We start from the raw sequence: 20,320 nt of genomic DNA on the forward strand, positions 1-20,320 counted from the left end.
AAAAAAAAAAAAAACACAGATCTCAGATTTTCATGTATTGTTAAAGAAAATGTTTCAAGAAACACTGTGGAGTGTTTCAAGCATTATACTCTTAGTTTAAAAAAGAAAAAAGACAAATTCAGAAGGGAAGTGAAGTGACTTGGTACCTGGAAATAGAAAATGGGGTAGGGACTTACATTTTACTGTTTTGTACTATTTTACTTTGAAACGTATTAGTATTACTACAGCTTCTATACTGAAAGCACACACAAATAATACAATTTGCAAAGAATCTGTATTTGAATACTGCCTATAAAAAGGTTTCCTCTTGGCAAGTCACAAAACAGCTTTCTCAACAAGTGTTGAGGGACTGGTGCTGCAAGATTAACCCATAAGCTCTCCCTGAATGGAGTGAATTTTCATTCAGGTACTATCTGACTACAGAGAGATACGGTATGGTGCATGCTGTTCAATGCTCGTGAAGCACAATAAATAAGGAGAATGAATACTCCCCATAAATAAATATAAATTTGCTAACGTTTTCAAAGTACATTCAGTTAATCCACTGCCATGCATTCACTTCTGTATTGCTCACCGTGATCCTAGGAAGTATGTAGTATGTTACCTAAATAAGAGCTACAAAGAACTGGCTTAGAAAAAGTAGTTATTGGATAAACGTCTTACAGCCACCAGAGATCTAATGTGAATTTGGAATCAGTTGGATTCCTTACCAAAAAACACGTGATAGAAAAAGGGCAGGCCTGGAAGCCAGGACACGCGAATCCTGATCCAAGGTACTTCCATTACACCTGCGCTGCCCAGGGATAGCGGAAAATGGACTAACGTGTCTTGCAGACAGGCGTGTGTCTGAACCTCAGGGTCCCGCAGGTAAGAAGCCGACGGCTTCCGGGATTCCGCCCGCCTCCTCGACTACACTCTTCGACCTGCTTCCCAGCATCCTCCCCGCGCGACTGCTCACTTCCGGCCTGAGTAGGCCCAAATAGAAGCATCATCGGTTCCCTGGACACGCTCTCCGCTGGAATTCCCATTCTACGCCCTGTCCTACCGCCGCCAACGACTTCTGTCAACAAGGCTCTCTTACCTGCCCCGCGCCCCGGCCCCTCGGCCCCCGCGGACCCGGGGCCCCAAGCGGATGACCGCCCTCACCTCCTCTCTCTTCGGCTGCCGCGGCCTTTTACAAACAGAGCCAAACTGTTCGCTGTAACGATAGTCGTTATTGGTTAGAGCCAACCACGCGCAGGGAGTGCCCGCCCATGTCAGCTCGCGTTGTCAGGTGGGAGTTGTAGTTTTTTCCTCTCGGAGACCGCTATTTGCATATAAGAGAGGATGTTCCCATTTCGATTTATTTTTTGTCTACGGGGACTAATAGTCCTCCCTTACCCTTTTAGCCACTGTGATTTTTTTAAAACTTATTTATGCATACAAGAACTGGGGTACAGGCCAGAGGTGGGGGTGGGGTGTTTGTGAAAGGATTCACCAAAGAGAGAGGGGAGCAGAACAGGTAGATCGACTGAAATACACTGCTGAGGGGAGCAGCAGGTGAAACAGGAGAGGTCTGCTGCGCCATGTTGGGTTACCGACCGGTGTGGGATCAGACTCGCACTGAGTTAGTCCCTGCCAGCTTCACAGTGCTGTGTTCCAACCCGCTTTGCCATTGGGGAGGGCTCTTTTGAAACAATATTTTCTCCAGTGTTCTATGTATGCTTGAGAAGAGGTGTTTATTTTGTCTGCTATGAGTTTGGCTTCTGTCCATTAGCTTTGTTTAGGGTTTTCTGGAATGTTTTTCCGTGTACTTTTTAGATGTTACTTGGAAGCAGTACATGTATATAGATTTCAGAAATCTGATCTCTTTAATTACCTTAATCTACTTAACACATTTTGCTTACTAATCTTTTTGAAATAATTTCTACCATTTAATTTTGACTTCTGATGTGCTTTTCTTTTTCAGTATTCTTTTGGCTCCACTTCTCAAAAGAAAGCAGTATGCTCTGTTTTTTAGCAGATAGTCCTTTATATATTTGTTAGAGGGCAAGGAGAGAGGCACCACTGAACCCCCCCCCTCTAAATATATTCTACCATCTGTCGCATCAAGATAAAACATATAAGACTTTAATGAAAAGGGGCTTTAATACAATGAGTATACAACACAGAAGACAAAGCATTTTTAAATCAAACACCTTAAGTTACCCATCCCCTCGTGGGCAAAAGTCCACCCAGAAGGGATTGATCCAAAGCAAGGCCTGAAAACCCTCCATAAGACTAAAGCACCTCTGGCAGGGGCCCACAGAAAATGGTCACACATAGCCAGACAAGTATGGGAGGAAAAGAGCAAAATCAAAATTAAGATAAAAGCTGCTGTAGTCAACCACCCCATGGTCTCTCACCTACATCTGTATCAATCAGTCCAGGGCCAAGAAACAAGCACGGTTTCTTCATGACATGCTTCCCGCTCCATGTGGCTTCTTCAGGTCTCCTTTCGGCTGGCCATCCTGCTTGCTTCTATCCCATCTCTCCTCAGCTCCACCCTCCTTCTGGGTGGGGGAGGGAACCTGGAACTTCCCCTTTTCCTGGGTACCACCTTGTTACATTTTAATTCAAGCCCAAAGCTAAATAACATCTCTAACATTCTTCTGAAAAATACAGTGACCTTAGACTATCTTAATCACTTACTTCTATCATGTTATTTTATTTTATTTTTTTTAAAGATTTATTTATTTGTGCATACAGAACTGTGGTACAGACCAGAGGCTCAGGGGCAGTGAGATGCTTCACCAGAGACAGAGTGGGGAACAGAACAGGGAGATCGATGAAGTACACTGCTGAGGGGAGCAGCAGGCGGGTCAGGAGAGGTCTGCCATGCCATGTGGTCACCTCCTGGGCAGGCGGGAATCGAACTCATGTGGAAGCGGCTTTAGATTCTCAGTGCTGTGCTTTAACCCGCTGCGCCACCAGGGAGGGCCTATTTTATTTTTTAAAGATGTTCAAGCACAGCATTAAGATGCTAAAGCCTCTTCAGCATAAATTCAATCCCCACACCAGACCTGACCCACATGGTGGGGAAGACCTCTCCTGACCTGCCAGCTGCTCTCCTCAGCAGTGTACTTGTCAGTCGACCAACCTGTTCTGCTCCCCATTCTGTCTCTGGTGAATCCTCTCACTGCACCTGTACCTCTGGCCTGTACCTCAGTTCCTGTATGCATCTTTAAGTCTTTAAAAAAAAAAGGTTTATTTATTTATACATACAGGAACTGGGGTACAGGCCAGAGCTGCTGGGGGGAGGCAGGAGAGAGGATTCACCAGAAACAGAGTGGGGAACAGAACTGGGGCAGGTGGACTGAAATACACTGATGAGTGGAGCAGCAGGTAATACAGGAGGTCTGCATTGGCATGTGGGTCATCTCCCTGGCTGGGAATCAAACTTGTGCTGCAATGGATGGGGATAGCTTCTTAGCACTGTGCTTTAACCCATTGCACAATCAGGGAGAGCCCTATCATGTTATTTTAAAATTGTTATTATTGTCAGGTATTTATGTAGTTCTTTCTTAGAAAAAGGCACTGTTATATAGTCAGTATTTATTTAAATTACATATGTACACAAATTTTTCTGCTTATTTCTTTTGCTCAGAAAAAAATCTCAGCACATGATTTAAAATTAATTTGGGATTTGTTAAATTGTTTCATTTGCATTTTTTTTAAAGATTTATTTATTTGTGCATACAGAACTGGGGTACAGGCCAGAAGCTCAGGGGTGGCGAGAGGCTTCACCAGAGACAGAATGGGCAGCAGAACAGGCAGATCAACAAAGTACACTGCTGAGGGGAGCAGCGGGTGGGTCAGGAGAGGTCTGCCTCGCCATGCGGTGGCCTCCAGGACAGGTGGGAAGGGAATCGAACTCATGTGGAGGTGGCTTAAGCTTCTTAGTGCAGTGCTTTAACCCGCTGTGCTGAGCCACCAGGAAGGGCCGCATTCATTCTTTCTTTTTAAGATTTACTTTTATTTACTTATGCATACAAGGGGGTGTGTATGCCAGTGGTGGGGGTGATTGTAGGTTAGGTGGTAAGAGGATTCATCAAAGACTGGAGTCCAGAGCTGAACAAGCAGATTGATTGAAATATACTGCTGATGGGGAGCAGCAGGTGAGAGAAATCTGCTTTGCCATGTGGGTTAGCTTCTGGCTGGGGAATCGAACTCATGCAGTGGATGGTGACATTTTGATGGTGATGAGACTTTAAGCCTGTGCCACCAGGGAGGCCCTAATATGCATTGTTATGTGATTATAGGTGGGTTGTATTTTTAGTACACTGAGGATATACCTCTGGATTCTGGCATTGACATATTTTGTTGTCAGTATAATTATCACTATAGCAGTCTTTCTTTTTTTGTGTGTGCTGTTTCTAGAATCTCCTGTCTTTGATTACTTGGAATATAGACTTCACTTCATTGATTTTATTTGGATTCTATGTGGCTGTTGCATCAGAGAATTCCGACCTTTCAACTATTCTGGAGTCCTTAGCCATTATCCTACAGTACTGTCCACCCCCAAATTTTTTCTTTTATGATACTCCAGTTTAAAAAATGTATTTTAGACTTTTATGCTTTTTTTGTACTTTGTTCCAATTTGTAGCTTTCTTCATCCCTAATTTTAGTCCATTGAAATTTTCACCTTAGTCCTTGCATTTTTAATTTCTAGAGGTTTAATTAGTTTAAGATCTTGCATAATGATCGCTATTTCTTGATATTTTAGTTGCACCTTTTATTTCTAGACATGAAATACAGTTATTACCTATTTAATAATGATTATTGTGTTCATTGTGTTTAAAGTTTTTGAAATCCCAAATTCTGCTACTGCTTCTGTTGAAACCCTGCGAAGATCCAGCTTCCTTACATTTTTTGATTCTGAGTGGCCAGCTGATGATTTTGAGTAATCCCAAGGATATGTTTGTCTAGGGAGGATTTATGAATATACAAATTAGAAATAGGATCTCTATTAAATTATCACACAATCTAATCAAGAAATGGACAAAGTATATATAATTACATAACAAAAGAAATACAGACAGACAATTATTGTGGAAAATTATTAACTTTACTTGCAGCCAGGGAAATACAATTAAAAAGATCATTTACATGCATGAGATTGGCAAAAATAAAAGTTTTGATCAGCTTTGGTAAAGATAGGGGAAAGGTACTTTTGAAACTGGTTGGAATGTAAATGGTGCAGCCTGTTACAAGAGCAATTTGATACATAAAATATAATTTTTTACAGTTCACATTTTTTGGGGTAGATTTTTTATGCATGTAAGAACTGGGGAGTAGGCCTGAAGTGCGAAGGGTGAGAGGATTCACCAGTGACAGAGTGGGGAGCAGAACAGGCAGATGTACTGAAATATACTGCTGCACCATGTGAGTAACCTCCCTGGCTGGTATTGAACTTGTGCGCAGTGGCTGTGGATACCTTCATAGTGCTGTCCTTTAACTCTTTGCACCATCAGAGAGGCCCTTTAATTCACATTTTTAACCCATCACTCAATTTCTAAGTCTCCTAGAAAAACAATATACATATGTGCAAAAAAAAATGCAATATTTAATTCCAATTTACTTTTTATATGAAAAGAAGTTTTTTGGTTTGTGTTTTTCATTTTGTGTCCAAATGATAGAACTGTTTTTTGGTGGCCACTGACTTTTGTGACTTATTGATAGTTTACCATATTGAAACTTTAAAAATTGCTTTCTTGGGGGCCTCCCTAGTGGCGCAGAAGTTGTCTCAGTGCTATCAAGCCACTGCAAGATGAGTTCTGATGGCTGGCCAAGGAGCTAGCCCACATGGCACAGCGGACCTCTCCTGTCTTGCCCGCTGCTTCCCTCAGCAGTGTATTCCAGTCAGTCTGCCTGTTCTCTCCCCACTGTTTCTGTAAATCCTCTCACCCCACTCCCACTTCTGGCCTGTACCCAGTTCTTGTATGCATGAATAAATAAAATCTTTTTTTTTTTAAAAGAATCACACTTTCTAAAAAAGAAAAGTTCTCCTCTTCCCCAGTAACTAATCCCACCATTCACATAATTATTCAAGCCAAGCACCTAAAAGAACTAAATACAAGTTAGATCAATGGCTTCCTAGGGCCTTTTAGATTAAAAAATTTTTTTTTCAAATTACTTATAGAGTTGGAAAAAAAGTTGGCCCTGATTTGGTCCTTTAGTCCTTCTTACCTTATAGCCACTAATTTAGCTGCCAGTACTGTTAACACATGGTAGAAAGCCATTTGGTCAAAACCAGTAGTTTGAGATAACAATTTAGTTAATTTATCAATGAATTCAACCAACATCAAGCACCCTTTACTATGTATCACATGTTTACAGCATTAAAAAAAATGGTCACCAGTACTAGTGGGAACACAGCTGTTGTTTTTTTTCCCATAAAGGATAGATTTTTAAAAAACACTTACTTATGCATACAGAACTGGGGTACAGGCCAGAGGTGCAGGGGTGGTGAGAGGATTCACCAGAGACAGAGTGGAGAGCAGAACAGGATGACTGACGAAGTAGCAGGCGAGACAGGAGAGGTCTGCTGAGCCATGTGGATCACCCCTGGGGTGGGGTTCTAACTGCCACTGAAGCTGAAGAGGCTGCGGCTAGCATTGCAGTGCAGCACTTTAACTCGTTGTGCCACCAGCGAGGACAACACACAAATGCATAAATAAAAATAATGATAAATGCTATAAAGGGAAAAATGTAACAACATTATTGGGTAAAGGACGGAAGGCCTAGTAGAGGAAGTGACATTTAAGTGGAGATTGGCAGACAAGAGTTCAGGTGGCAATGCTCTGAAATGGCCTTTGCTTTGTGAAACATTTCTCCTTTGTCAGGCTTTGTACTACTAGCGAAACAATGTAGGCTGAGAGTGACAGAAGTCACATCCCTTACAGGTGTTCCTTTTTTACTCAGTGTGTTTAGGAGCCAGTGGTTCGTTCAGTACATGAGACCCAAAGTTGCTTCCCTCTGTGGTCCTTGAAAGCTCCCCCTCCTATAGCTTCACCGAGCGACAACTGTCACCGAGCGACAACTGTCTGAAGGATTAAGGTAAAACAGACACAGAAGTTAAATTTCAGTTAAACAAATCGTTTTTACTATGAGGATGATCCATGCAGTATTTGGGTTTGTTTTTATTTTCAAAATCTGACAGCCCTAGTTGTTTCCTCACCTTGGACCCTTTTCTGTAGACTAGCTCCTGTTACTCTCTGCTGTTTGGCAACTAGGCAGCTTTTGTGGATCGGTTCTGGCCATGCCCTCTGGCTTATTTTGTCACCATCTTGCCCATTTCTTGGATAAGAAGCCCTAATCTTTAAAGTGGAATGTCCTTAGCCCTTAGTTCTTTCATTGTTTACTGGCTACAGATTTTTTTTGCACCTGCAAATTTTAATAGCTAACCACCTTTTATTATTTATATTAGCTGTTTATAATAAAATTTCCCTTTTCAAATTTCAGTGTTGATCTCTATCGATTGGACAATTATATGATTTCTTTATTCAAGAAAAATGAGTGTGGTATGGGTTTTTGGGATATTGGGGAATGCCTTGAAGTTGGATAAGATTGTGCTTCAGAAGGCACCACAGGTCTATTAAAGATTTTGGATTACATCCTGATATAACAAGCTAACAAAGGCTCTCAAGCAGGGGAGTGTCATGACCACATTTAAATGTTTAAAATATTCCTTTGGGCATCTCATTCTTAAAGAAACATGTCAGAACCCTGGTTCTCTATGATTTCACTTCTGGAAATCAGAGATTACGGGAAACGTGACCCATGATGCTCCCTGCCTCCCAACAAGTAAAACTGGGAGGGGGAGGCAATGAAGGAAGATGCAGAAGTGATAGGGCATCCAGAAGTGACCATCTTTCAGAAAGTTAGGGGATCTTCTAGAAAAGCAGTATCTAGTTTCCTTAATATAGCAAGATACAGAGCTGGCACAAAACTTCTAAAAGGGTCACAGCCCAAGAGAAAGGACTCAGACTACTCTTTCAAAGAGATAAATGATTATAGCTGCTAGAAGATGAGCAAGCTGGATAGGTCCCTTCCCCTTCATCGTCCTACTGGAATTTGGTCTAAGAAAATCCAATTGTTTAAAGTATGAATAAACAAAAAGGAATAAGCAGAATCTGTACTAAGATACCCTTATTAAAAACATGAAAGAATAGTAAAATGCAGTTAGTTTCCCAGGGAAAAAAGTCAAAGGATGTTACTACAAAGCAGATGAAAATAATATACTAACATTCCAATGTGGAATTAAAACAATTGAATGAAATGCAGCTATGAAAGAGAGATTCAGGGATGAGATGTACCTTAAGTAGAAACAGAACTTAGGATACAGAAAAAAGAACAAAAGCATTTCTTAAATGAACACTGAAAGGAATATGAGAATGAATATCATAGGAAGCACATTAAGGTGCAGTGACTAGAAATGACAAAACAAATAAGGACAAATGTTAGAAACAGATGAGAGTTCTAAAAATAGAATTGTAGTTGCCGGAGAAAAACCAAAGCAGGGCCCTCCCTGGTGGTGCAACAGGTTAAAGCGCAGTAGCCTCTGCCACTTTAGCAAAAGCTTTATCCCAGGCCAGGGAAGTGACTCACAAGGCACAGCAGACCTCTCCTGACCCACCCACTGCTTCCCTCAGCAATGTACTTTGTCAGTCTGCCTGTTCTGCTCCTTACTCTGTGATGAATCCTCCCACTGCCCCTTGCCTCTCTGGCCTGTACCCCAGTTCTGTATGCATAAATCAATCTTTAAAAAAAAAAAAAACCAAAACAGTAAAAAATACTTATGAATATATGAACTTCTGGCTGTCATTCAGGAACTTTTCTTGGTGCATATAGTTGACTCAGAAGGTAAGAATTTCCTTAATGTTTTTCCTGACTGTTGCCCTTTTACATTTGCCTGATTTTTTCCCAACATTTAAATCTTCTCACACCCTCAGTTCTGTAAAATGTCCAGGTCTATAATTATTTACAATAGTCCTCTGGCCACCAATCTGGACTGGCTGCCAAGTTGTTCCAGAAATTTTAAGCTTTTATGTAACTCCTGTGTTGGCTCCTGTTTCTACACACTATTCTCTATTCTTTTTGATTTACTCTCTTTTGATGGAGAGTATCCAGTAGCTGAGAACAGGTGAGTGGGAAGAAAATCTTTTAAGAACTTGCATGTCTAAATATGCTTTTATTCTACTGACACTCATGGCTATACAGTTGCATATACAATTCAAAAACTTGATAATATCCTATTAATCCTACCTCCAGTGATGCTGAGTACTATCAATCCTTTTGGTACATTTTAGAATATCCCTGTCTGGTCTCCTAAAATTTCATGAAGTTTTGCTATCTTACATTTTTATTTTGTTAATTCAAAAGCACCTTTTTACATGAGACTTATTTCATCGGGAATATTTTCTAATAAGTTCTACCCACTCCCTATTTCTTCAGTGTTTTTTCCTGGAACTTATCACTGGTTATAAAAGACACCTCACTAAATGATTCACAGTTGTGTATTTTTCCTTCCACTTTTGGTTTTGGGATACTGTCTTTCAAATTCTCACTGAATTTGTTCATATTTTAATTTCTTGTTTTGACATCTTATTAGTATTTTGTTATAACTTTGTGAATACACAATTCCTTTATCTTAGGATATTGCAGTTCTTAGAAGTTTTCTGATTCTTGAATGTTGCTTTTGTTTAGATCCACTTTTCACAACTAAAAGTGTCCTCAATTTCTGGTGATCTTCTGATGCCCTTATTAAAAAAAGAAGTACTAAATATCCTGTTGGGAAGATTTTTGTACTAAGGCAGTACTTAATGAATGGCAGACTTCCTCAGAAGGGGTTTAGTGGCATGTTGGCTTTGTAATGGGGACTCACATATGTCAACATCTGTCTTTTTTTCTTGAATATTGTTTTAGTTTTTCCATAGAAGACCCTCCAAACATGGTCTATTGTGTATAAGTGGAGATGTTGGTGTTTGGTAGCATAATAAGGCTGAGGAGCTAAAGGTCACATTTATCCAGTATGTATATTTGTGTTAATCCATATTTTCTGTACAGCATCTTACCCCAGTAACTGAGTCAAAGTCTGTTTTTAACTTTTTATGTTGAACTGCTATCAGAGTAAATTCAACCTCTAACATTAGAGGTCAGAGAATACAATCCTATTCAATTAAGACACATTCACTAATTTTATTAAAACTAAAAAAAAAAAAAACTGTTTTGAAGACACAATTTTCAAGTTCTAAACATAATAGTAAAAAGTGCAGTGACTGGAAAGAAAAAAAAATCTTTTGTGGGAAAAAATCACATACTATTTTTAGAAATTATCACTCTTTCATTGAAAGAGTTTGCTTTTTATTTTCTATAAACACATTTTATTTTTCCATGTCCACTGTAACCTCAGGAGCACCTTACAGCATTTATTAAACCTAACTCTTTTTGTGTATGCAAAATCTAGTCCTTATAAACTGCCCTATGCTATAATGGGACTCTAACACATCCAAAAGAAGAATAAGCAAGCACAGAAAGAAAAAGTAAGGAAAAAACAATGTGACTGTAATCTTCAACAGATAAAATCGATAAGGAACATAAGATCCTGGTTTCCTAGTGACTTAAATCTGCATAATGTCAATTCTTTGTGTTATTAAGCAGTAACCCAATGCAAACTATAGTTTCTGGAATAAGATTAAAAAAAAAAAAAAACTAACAAAAGTACCTACGTGAATCATACATCAAAATGGCTAGAAGAAAAAAAAAATCTCTCACACAATAATCACTGCAAAAAGATCCCACAGGTTTATAGAAAACATAAAGGAACTTTAATATCCAAATAGTCAGGGCAAAGAATATTGAATTAATGACCCATTAAGTGTGAATCACTTCAGGTTCTTTACAGTAACAGATGATTTTAGATTAAAATCTGAATGCATATTGCAGAGAAACCATTCTTTAAAACTTTAATTTCCTTACCTGACAGTAAGACCAAAATTATTTTTAGATTAAAAAAACTTTAAATTTCTTTTAACACTAAGATTTAAACCAACGTTCCCACGTTCCTGAAATGTGAATTTGTTCAGTAGTAGTTTTATCATCATGGACAATACCACGTCTCAAAAAGCAGTCAATGTACACTTGAAATGTGAAAATACACTGGCCAATAAAAAGTGTTACTGCTTGAGATAGTCAAGATGAAAGAAAAACTACACTTGTTTTAATTATTTTTGTCCAAATAATTTACCCTGCAGTCCACAGATGTATAGGGAATAAAATAGTTTGTAGCACATGAAAAATGAGGGTCCTAAAGTAAAAACAGAAACAAGAATCTAAAAATAGCTTTCCTGGCTTTTAATTTTGAGTATTTCATTTAAGCTGCTTTTGGCTGCATGCCCTGATCTATAAAAGTTAACAAGGAAATAAAATTTCCAAGTTTTTAAAAAATTTACTCATCTTCCATAAAGCAACTTTTAATGTATCGACATTTAAAAATACACAGTGACTTAATGAAACATCAGTACAACTGCATAGAATTGAGCTCCAGAGAATAACACACTTATGAGCTGTCTTCCTGGGCTCTGGTTTACAAGAGTATTGGCTTAGAGACCAGCTTAGAGTCATTTGCTCCTACCTGGAAGATACAGGCCAAGAAGCTCTAAGATTTCAAAGGCCTTTTCAGTTTCGAAGTAAAATGCTAGGAGCTCTCTGAAGCTCTTAAAAACAACCAACCATCCAAAAATGTATACTGGGGGGTCCTTCCCCTTTCTGAGTCAAGAAGTAGTTTGCAACCTTCACTGAAAACAAAACAAAATCTCCCACAATCTCTCGCTAAGCGACTCTGAAATGTACTACAAATTTCAAAACTAGAACAATGCCCTCAAAGATTAAACCTCTGAATGCTCAGTCACCCCAAACTACCAAAATTGGGGGACACCAAGGAAACAGGTACCAGAAGAATCAAAATAATGATTGCACTGAGGATTCTCCTCTTTGAAGGCTGTTTAAGGAGGTAGGATTTTAAGGTTTTTTTTTTTGTTTCTTTTGGCCTCTGAACATTTAAAAAATGCTTGCCCGGCTGGTCCTTCAGGCTAATTTTGGAGTTCACAACAACCCCAAGGCCTGACATAGGATATTCTACAGTTTCACAGCTATCATTTGTACATATTAAGTTGATTTACTCTTTTTGAGTAAATATGACTAGAAAATGGTAAATTAATATATTCCTTACATACAACTTTGTCTCAAAATTCTTGAAAAACAAAGAGCAGAGGACTTTGTATTCAAAGACTACCAAAGTATGTATTTGATATTCACATGCAAACAACTTAAAACCTTATAAATCTGTCAACTCTGCATGATGCCTTTAAGAAGGAAATGACATAGAAAGTTTGCTAACTGTGCAAAATATTAAATTTCAAAAACATTTTACATAATGAAATAATACATGTAAATGTATAATTTGACACATGAAGTTAACATGGGTTCATAAGAACTTATCACATTTTAGAGATTTTCTTTAGTAACAAGTTTTTGTTTTTATATTTCCTGGTACACTGCAAAGTTTATCACAGAAGATAAAAATCCTTTAAAACAAATCCAACAGGGAATTGTTGAGGCACCTTCTCATATAAAACACAAGAGGAACAAAAGATCATCCATCTGAGAAAAGTCTTCAATCTAAGTGAACATCATTTTTTTTCCATTTAAGTATATTTTACATAACTATAATAAGGCAAGACAAATTTGTGGGAAAAAAATGTAGATACAAAAATGATGTAAACTAATAATTTATATTTAAAAATCCAAAAGGGAAAACAGTGAAGATGGGACAGGTCAAACAATGCCTTTTTCAAAAAACCTAAAACAGAATTGTGCACAAGCTGAAGATTACAAAGAACTTCAAAACTCTGCACAGTTTTGGTTTTTCTTTCTATTTTTCATTTTTACATCTTTATATTACATGTTTTAAATCATATCAGGAATGCAAACTAGAACTGCACACTACTTTAGTGGAAAAAAGTTCAACATTGTGCAATTTTCTGCCTCTTAATTTAAAAAAAGTGGCAGCAATCCCTGCATTTATATCTGAAACAAGGATCTGAGAAACTTTATCAAAAAAGGTAATGAAGGCAAAAATTGGCAGACATCCAACATCTTGTTTCTTTTTAAAACAATGTGGATGATAAGTAATTTCATGATTAAAAAATGAATCTCTTAAATAAATACATTGTATCTGACATTTGCACTGACTGATTTGATAAATCTTTTAAGTAAACAACGGCTTTACTACACTCCCTGTAGCCTCAAGCCACTGGCTTTAGATTCTGGAGTCCTTTTTCACTGGGTTTCATACCCTGCCACTCGATATCCTGCAGGCTGATTAGGCAACATACTGCCATTCTGTCCTGGAGGTGGCTGTACTCCATAATTTGGTCCCATCCATGGTGCAGAAGACTGTGTCTGACTGGAAGAGAATGTGAAAGAAACAGAGAGGAGAGAAAACCTACCAATTAAAAGAAAATGTAATGCCAAGAACAACACATACATGGGAAATATACTTTTTCTTAAGCCCACATTTAAGAATAAATATTATGCCAGGGTAAATAACAGCAAAGGTTTTCCTCTTAAAAACAAAACACATTCATAATTTGAATTTGTGCAGTTTAATTTTATTAGTTTGATTACAGCTAAGAAAATACGTTACATGCAGCCAGCAGTCCTCTCTCCTGTCTGCCCCACTGCTCTCCTTCAGCAGTGTGTTCCAGTAATCGGCCTGTTCTGCTCCCCAGTCTGTTTCTGGTGAATCCTTTCACCCCCCACATAGAACTGGGGTGTAGATCAAAGGGGGTAAGAGGATTCACCAGAGACACACTAGGGAGCAGAAAAGGCCGATTTAATGAAATAGGCTGCTAAGGGGAGCAGCAAGCTAGACAGGAGAGGTCTGTTGTTCCATACACGGGCTAGTTGCCTGGCTGGGGTTGAACTCAGGCTTTAGTGGTTATAGCACCAAGACTTAGCCCGGAAGTCACCAGGGTGGCCCATAAATAAAATTAAAAAGAAAAGAAATGGATAATGTCTCCAAAAAAATGACCTATAAATATTTATGCCCTTTGAATTCAGGAAAATACTCTTCTGTCATCTCAAAAATGAAAGTTGTACATCTTGGTTATATATACACTGAATAAGTCACTAATAGAAAGTAATGCAATCATTTTGAGTTAGGCAACTACCAAGGGGAGCAGCAGGCGAAACAGAAGTCTGCTGTACCATGTGGGTCACCTCCCTGACCGGGGACAGAGCTCGTCCTACAGTGACTGCAGATGGCTTCACAGTGCAGCATTTTAACCAGCTGCACCACTAGGGAGAGCCCTAGGCACATTTAAAAACAAAAAAATACAGAATAGTTTATTTTTACATCATTTTGTGTCTTTTTCCATCTCAGCTGTAATTCCCATGGGCTTCCCATCACCAAATCACCCGTGTGCCTAGGCAAACTTTTAAAGCAGTACATATTTAAAACTATAAATCAGGCCCTCCCTGGTGGCCCAACAGATTAGGGCACAGCACTGCAAACAGCTGCAGCAGCTTCAGCATGAGTTCGACCCCTGCCCCAGAGGTGACTACATGGCGTGGCAGACCTCTCCTGACCCGCCCGCTGCACCCCTCAGCAGTGTACTTTGTCAATCTGCCCATTCTGCTCCCCGCTCTATCTCTGGTGAATCCTCTCACTCTCTGCAACTCTGGCCTGTACCCCAGCTCTGCATGCATGCATAAATAAATCTTAAAATAAAATAAAACTATTAAATCAAAAAGTCACTATAAATTGCTTCAGAGAATGAAGTAGCCATACTGCCTACTACTAAAATCTCTTCCAATGTTCTTACTATATATGAAGGTAAATATTAAAGAAAAAGTACAAATATACTTACTTAAAACCCTGCTGGTTCCATGCTTGGCCATACATTCCATATGCAGGTACTTGCCAACCATTAGGCATATACTGGCCAATTTGCTGTGCATTTCCATACCACTGGCCCCACTGGCCATAAGTTTGTGGATATCCAATTTGATTCTGCTATTAAGTAAAATTATAACATAATTTGGTATCATTTCAAACTTTTTGCACAATATAGTCCTAATATAGCATGAAAGCACAGCCATGACACATATCGTCACCATTATAATTAAAGTGAAAGGATAAACAAATGTAAATGTTTAGAGAAAAGTGACTGTTAAAAAAAAAGTGAGTGAGGTTATGCTGCTGTAACTCTATGTGGTGCTCTCTAAATGGCAAATACATTCTTTGTAAGGCAGTAGGTAATACCCTAGTAATAAAATACTTAAACTCAGTATAACACTTTTAAGTGTTTTGCAAACTATCCACAAGATTGTTTCCTTTTGATAGGGAAGGTACAAAGACAACTTATTCCTTTATTCATTCAGTTTACCTCAGGAACTTAGTTTAGGATTTTCTTACTCCCATTTACAATTTCCTTGTAGAAATTGTTGAGTAATTAAGTTTAAATTACTAAAGCTGACTGGAAAAGGCAGCAAAATTTGGACTAAAATGTCAAAATCCTAAATATAGTTTTATTTTTGTTTCAATTAAGCATGCTTTTGAGTTCTCCAAACAGTGCAAGAATAAATCTAACAAGTATTAAAAAAAAAAAATTAATACCCTGTTAGGTTTGTCGGAGCATTTTAAAATCCATTGTGGGAGCATGAGTCAATTGAGGCGGTCACATTCATCATGTCACCACTGCACTCCATGAACCACCACTCTGGAACTATAATACATTTAGGAAGAGCCCTTATATACTATTATTTTAGCTAGAGACTTATTAACAAGGATTATCAACAATTTCATTTTAAAATAACCTTATTATAAGCCCAGAAATTACTTTGCAAAGTCAAGAACCTTCTCACCTGTTGCACGGGGTTTATCATATCAAGAGTTTCTTTGCCCCAATAGCATTTCACAACATGACCTTCAATGGTAGTTCCATTAACAGAAACAATTGCATGTGCTGCACTTTCATGAGAATTGAACCTATTGAAAACAATATTAAATAACAATCACCAATATAAATGATTTAAAATACGTATGAATAAATAATCTATTTTTAGAAATCAAATGGAGGCTAAGGTAAAATAGGTAATCCATATAAACGAATAAAATGGCATATCCTTGGCTTTATTTTTTCTCCAGGGTCTTATAGTTCTGGAGAAAAAAAAAATTTTAAGATTTATTTTATTTATTTATACGTACAAGAACGAGGTCTAGATCAGAGGTGTGGGAACAGAGACAGAGTGGGAAGCAGAACAGGTACATCTACTAAAAATATACTGCTGAAGGGCACAGCAGCCTAGACAAGAGAAGTCTGCTGCTCCACATATGGGCTAGCTCCCTGGCTGAGGATCAAACTTATGTTGCAGTGGCTATGGGGTTGCTTCACAGTGCTGATACTTAATTGCTTACACCACCAAGAGAGGATTTTCTTTTACTGGTTTTGTGATAGAAGGGAGATAAAAAAACAAGGGTAACTATATTCAATACCAGAGAAATGTCTATTTCTTTATAGCCAAGAGAAAGTTTTAAGAAAACAACTAGTTACATGTTCAAAAATGATACTAAGTGGAGTTTCTTAGCCCGCCTCTCCCCTGCTGAAAAACTACAACAAAAACCACCCCTACCGAACAAATGAGTATCCTTTATCTGGAAACACTCGAATTTCCATAATTTGTCCAAATGGTGAAAAAGTCTGACGCATTAGTTGTTCTGTTAAACAAGAAATAAAAAAATACACTAAGTTTTACTAAAATCCTACACATATGCTTTTCAACTTAAAAACTAATTTCAAGATGCCCCACATGTAAAGATCCCATACCTGTTAGCCCAGAAGTGACACCTCCACAGTACACAGTGCAGTTGCTTGGACTCGACTGATTCACAACTTCATCATAAGATAGCTGTTTGGTGTTTGCTGGGGAGGTAGAGTTTTGTAATTTTAATTCATTAAATAAAATGTTCAGGAAGTAAAGGCAGCATTAACTACACTATTTTAATAGTAATATTTACCTTAACCAAAATGCTTATATAAAATATGTTACATCTGAGGATTAAATCTCCAAGAATATCTAATTATTCTGTATTCTCTACTCAGCAGGAGACTTGACATTGATAATATTATCATTTATTATTTAGAATTACAAAAATGAAAACTAAGTACATTTTTGAACAGTAGTCTTGATTTGCTTCTCATCTATTTCTGCAATAAGTCTCCGGGAACAGCTCTAACACTTAAAATCTAGTGTATTTTTCTCCAAAATTCCACATTTCCTTTTCTTCTCCAATACACCTACACTCATATGTACTCTTTGGAGCTGGAGGCTTTCGGGTTGCCCAGTTAGTTCTGATTTGCCTTCCACCAAGCCACTGGCCACCCATCTGTTGAATGGCGTTTTCAGCATCCTGTTCCGCACAACATTAGAAACAACAAAGAAGTCACCATTAGTTGATGTCAAATAAATAAGTTAGAGAAAAGTCATGTTTGCTTTTCATAAATGTTTTATAAAAATGAAAGTGCTTTATAAAATACATGGTATATAGTAGCTACTAAATGAAAGTGCTTTATAAAATACATGGTATATAGTAGCTACTAAAATAAAATGATGCTTTCAAACTTTTTATATTTCAGTATCAGACTTTCAGAATGTTAACCTTTAACCGGAAAAAAAGGATGAAAACTAAAAACCTTTATGAGGAAGCTATGATAAAAGTTTACATAAGAACCCAGGCTATTACTGATGAAAATTTCACTTTAAATTTTTTAAAAGATTTATTTATTTATGCATACAGAACTGGGGTACAGGCCAGAGATGCAGGGGCGGTGAGAGACTATACCAGAGACAGAGTGGGGAGCAGAACAGGCAGATTAAAAGAAGTACTTTTGAGGGGAGCAGTGGGCGAGACAAGAGAGATTTGCCACACCATGTGGGTCACCTTTCTGGCTGGGGATCAAACTCAGGCTGTAGTAGCTATGGGTAGCTTCATAGTGCTGTGCATTAACCCACTGTGCTACCACGGAGAGCCCAAAAATCTCATTTTATAATACAACAGATTTGTTAATGATGTTATTTGGTTTCTCATTCATCCAACAAGAAAATACTAAACAGCTACCATGGTCTTGGCAATAGGCTAGGGATACACTGATGAATGAGGCAGATGTGGCCTCTGCTGCCATGCAGCTTATAGTCTTTAGGGGGACACACAAAGTGATTACAAATTATGTTAAATGCTATGACAGAAGCAAAAGGCTGACTTAGAGATGTGGGCATGGATGTCTATTTTATTATTATTTTTTTAAAAGGTTTATTTATGCAAATAGGAACTGGGGTACAGGCCAGAGGTCTCTGTGGGGATGTATGTATATGAGAGGATTCACCAGAGAGACAACAGGGACCAGAACAAGCAAAAATACCCTACTGAGGGGAGCAGGAAGCAGGTCAGGAGAGGTCTCCATGCCATGTGGGTCACCTTCCTGGCCAGGGATTGAACTTGTGCTGTAGTGGCTGTGGATAGCTTCATAGTGCTACACTTTAACCCGTTGTGCCACCAGGGAAGGCCCTGGATGTCTACTCAAACAGCTTAATTAGGAAAGGCCTCTCTGAAATGATAATGCAAACTAAACAGAGAGGAATACAAACTGGCCAAGCAAACCTTGGTAGAGTATATTCAGCACTGCAAAGTATGTTAAAGCAGGAAAAAACTTGTTATGCATCTGAAAGAGCACTAGTTTCAGTAGACTCTAGTAAGCAAAGAAGGTAGGATGCCAGAGTGAAAGAAAGGAAAGATTTTAAGAGATTGTCATGATCTGATTTACATTTTAAGAAGGCCATACTTAGTGCTACAAGAATGGTTCAGTAAAGTGAGTAATAGAAGAAAAGACACTTTATGAGTCTAAAGCTATACCCAGTTTTTAAAAAATGGTGGCAGCTGGTGGACTAGAAGTGGGTATAATTTAAAGGAATAGTCAAAAGAAGTGGAGTTGGGTGGCACACAGTAATTAAAAAGGAGGAATCAAAGATAACATCTAGGTCTTGTTTGAAGTAAGTAGGACATTTAATGAAATAAAAATTCTGAGGAGGAAAGGAATAAGTTTGAGGAATAAACACAATTATCACACATTAAGTTTGAGAAGTCTGTAAGACATCTAAATGAATAACATTTATTGACAAGTGTGAAACACAAAGCAGTAAATAGACCTGGGGATAACACTCAAGCCATGAGGACTACTGGGGAGTAAAGCATCCTGGGATAGCCTTGAAAAACAGCAAAATCCGAGATTTGGGTAAAGGTAAAACTGCTAGTAAAGGAGAACCAAGAAAGAGTATTATAATGACGAAAAATGAAGGTCACAAAAATACACAGGGGCAAGAAAGCAAAGGGCAAGAGATGAACTTGAGAACAGTAAAAAGCAAAAACAGGCCCTCCCTGGTGGCGCAGCGGGTTAAAGCACAGCGCTGAGAATCTAGAGCCTCTTCCGCAGGAGTTCGATTCCCGCCTGCCCCGGAGGTGACCACATGGCGTGGCAGACCTCTCCTGACCCACCCGCTGCTCCCCTCAGCAGTGTGCTTCCTCGATCTGCCTGTTCTGCTCCCCACTCTGTCTCTGGTGAAGCCTCTCACTGCTCCTGAGCCTCTGGCCTGTACCCCAGTTCTGTATGCACAAATAAATAAATCTTTAAAAAAAAAAGCAAAAACAAAAGCCAGTTTAGAGTGGACTGAGAAGTAAATGGGATGCTGCTTTAGTTTATCTATGTCAACCATGAGCACAAAAGGATCAGGCAAGTTTGAGCCTAATAACTATTCCTGAGACACATAAATAGAAAATGCATATATTTAAAAAAAAAAAGATACTGTTTAACACATTAGTCAGCTTGACCTTCATGAGATGTTTTGACTACTACGGAAGTGTCCCTCAAATTGATATGAAGTCCTAACTATCCCTTAAGATCACAAAAACTGTACATGTGATGATTTGGAAATACGGTTTTTGCAGGTGTGTTAAGATGAGGTCATAATGGATTAAGGTGGGCTCTAATACCAATATGACTGATGTTCTTCTAACAAGAATAGAAGCCATTGTTGATATACACAGAGGGAAGAGGGCCATGCAAAGATGAAGAGTCTGGAGTGAAGCAGCTACCAGCCAAGAACAACAAAGATTGCTAGCAACTACCAGAAACTAAGAAGAGAGGAGGATTCTTTCACACTATCTTTTTTTTTTTTTTTTTTT

The 20,320-nt window shown here is 38.4% G+C and overlaps 2 protein-coding genes across 10 annotated transcripts in view; both read right to left on the reverse strand.

Moving 5' to 3' along the window:
• The window catches only part of LOC101622840 (chromosome unknown open reading frame, human C2orf42), a 27,177-nt gene extending 25,981 nt beyond the window's left edge, over positions 1-1,196 (reverse strand). For 3 of the 5 annotated variants that reach the window (XM_012731438.1, XM_012731437.1, XM_012731435.1), the window contains exon 1: positions 1,082-1,161. The gene's annotated coding sequence lies outside the window, so the exon portion shown is untranslated. Of the gene's footprint in view, positions 1-710; positions 740-1,081 lie in introns of those variants that run through there. The other 2 variants (XM_004691489.2, XM_012731436.1) reach the window with 2 other exon arrangements.
• Positions 1,197-10,303: 9,107 nt separating this feature from the next.
• Positions 10,304-20,320, reverse strand: part of TIA1 (TIA1 cytotoxic granule-associated RNA binding protein) — a 31,268-nt gene continuing 21,251 nt past the window's right edge. For 2 of the 5 annotated variants that reach the window (XM_004691491.2, XM_004691490.2), the window contains 6 exons: positions 17,386-17,494; positions 16,911-17,006; positions 16,717-16,801; positions 15,949-16,072; positions 14,952-15,097; positions 10,304-13,486 (listed from right to left, as the gene is read on the reverse strand). In XM_004691491.2, the coding sequence (XP_004691548.1) occupies positions 13,360-13,486; positions 14,952-15,097; positions 15,949-16,072; positions 16,717-16,801; positions 16,911-17,006; positions 17,386-17,494 (687 nt within the window). In that variant the 3' untranslated portion in view covers positions 10,304-13,359. Of the gene's footprint in view, positions 13,487-14,951; positions 15,098-15,700; positions 15,810-15,948; positions 16,073-16,716; positions 16,802-16,910; positions 17,007-17,385; positions 17,495-20,320 lie in introns of those variants that run through there. The other 3 variants (XM_012731599.1, XM_012731597.1, XR_001145951.1) reach the window with 3 other exon arrangements.

This window comes from Condylura cristata, unplaced genomic scaffold, assembly GCF_000260355.1.
Source record: "Condylura cristata isolate star-nosed mole 26May11 unplaced genomic scaffold, ConCri1.0 scaffold00031, whole genome shotgun sequence".
NCBI lineage: Eukaryota > Metazoa > Chordata > Mammalia > Eulipotyphla > Talpidae > Condylura > Condylura cristata.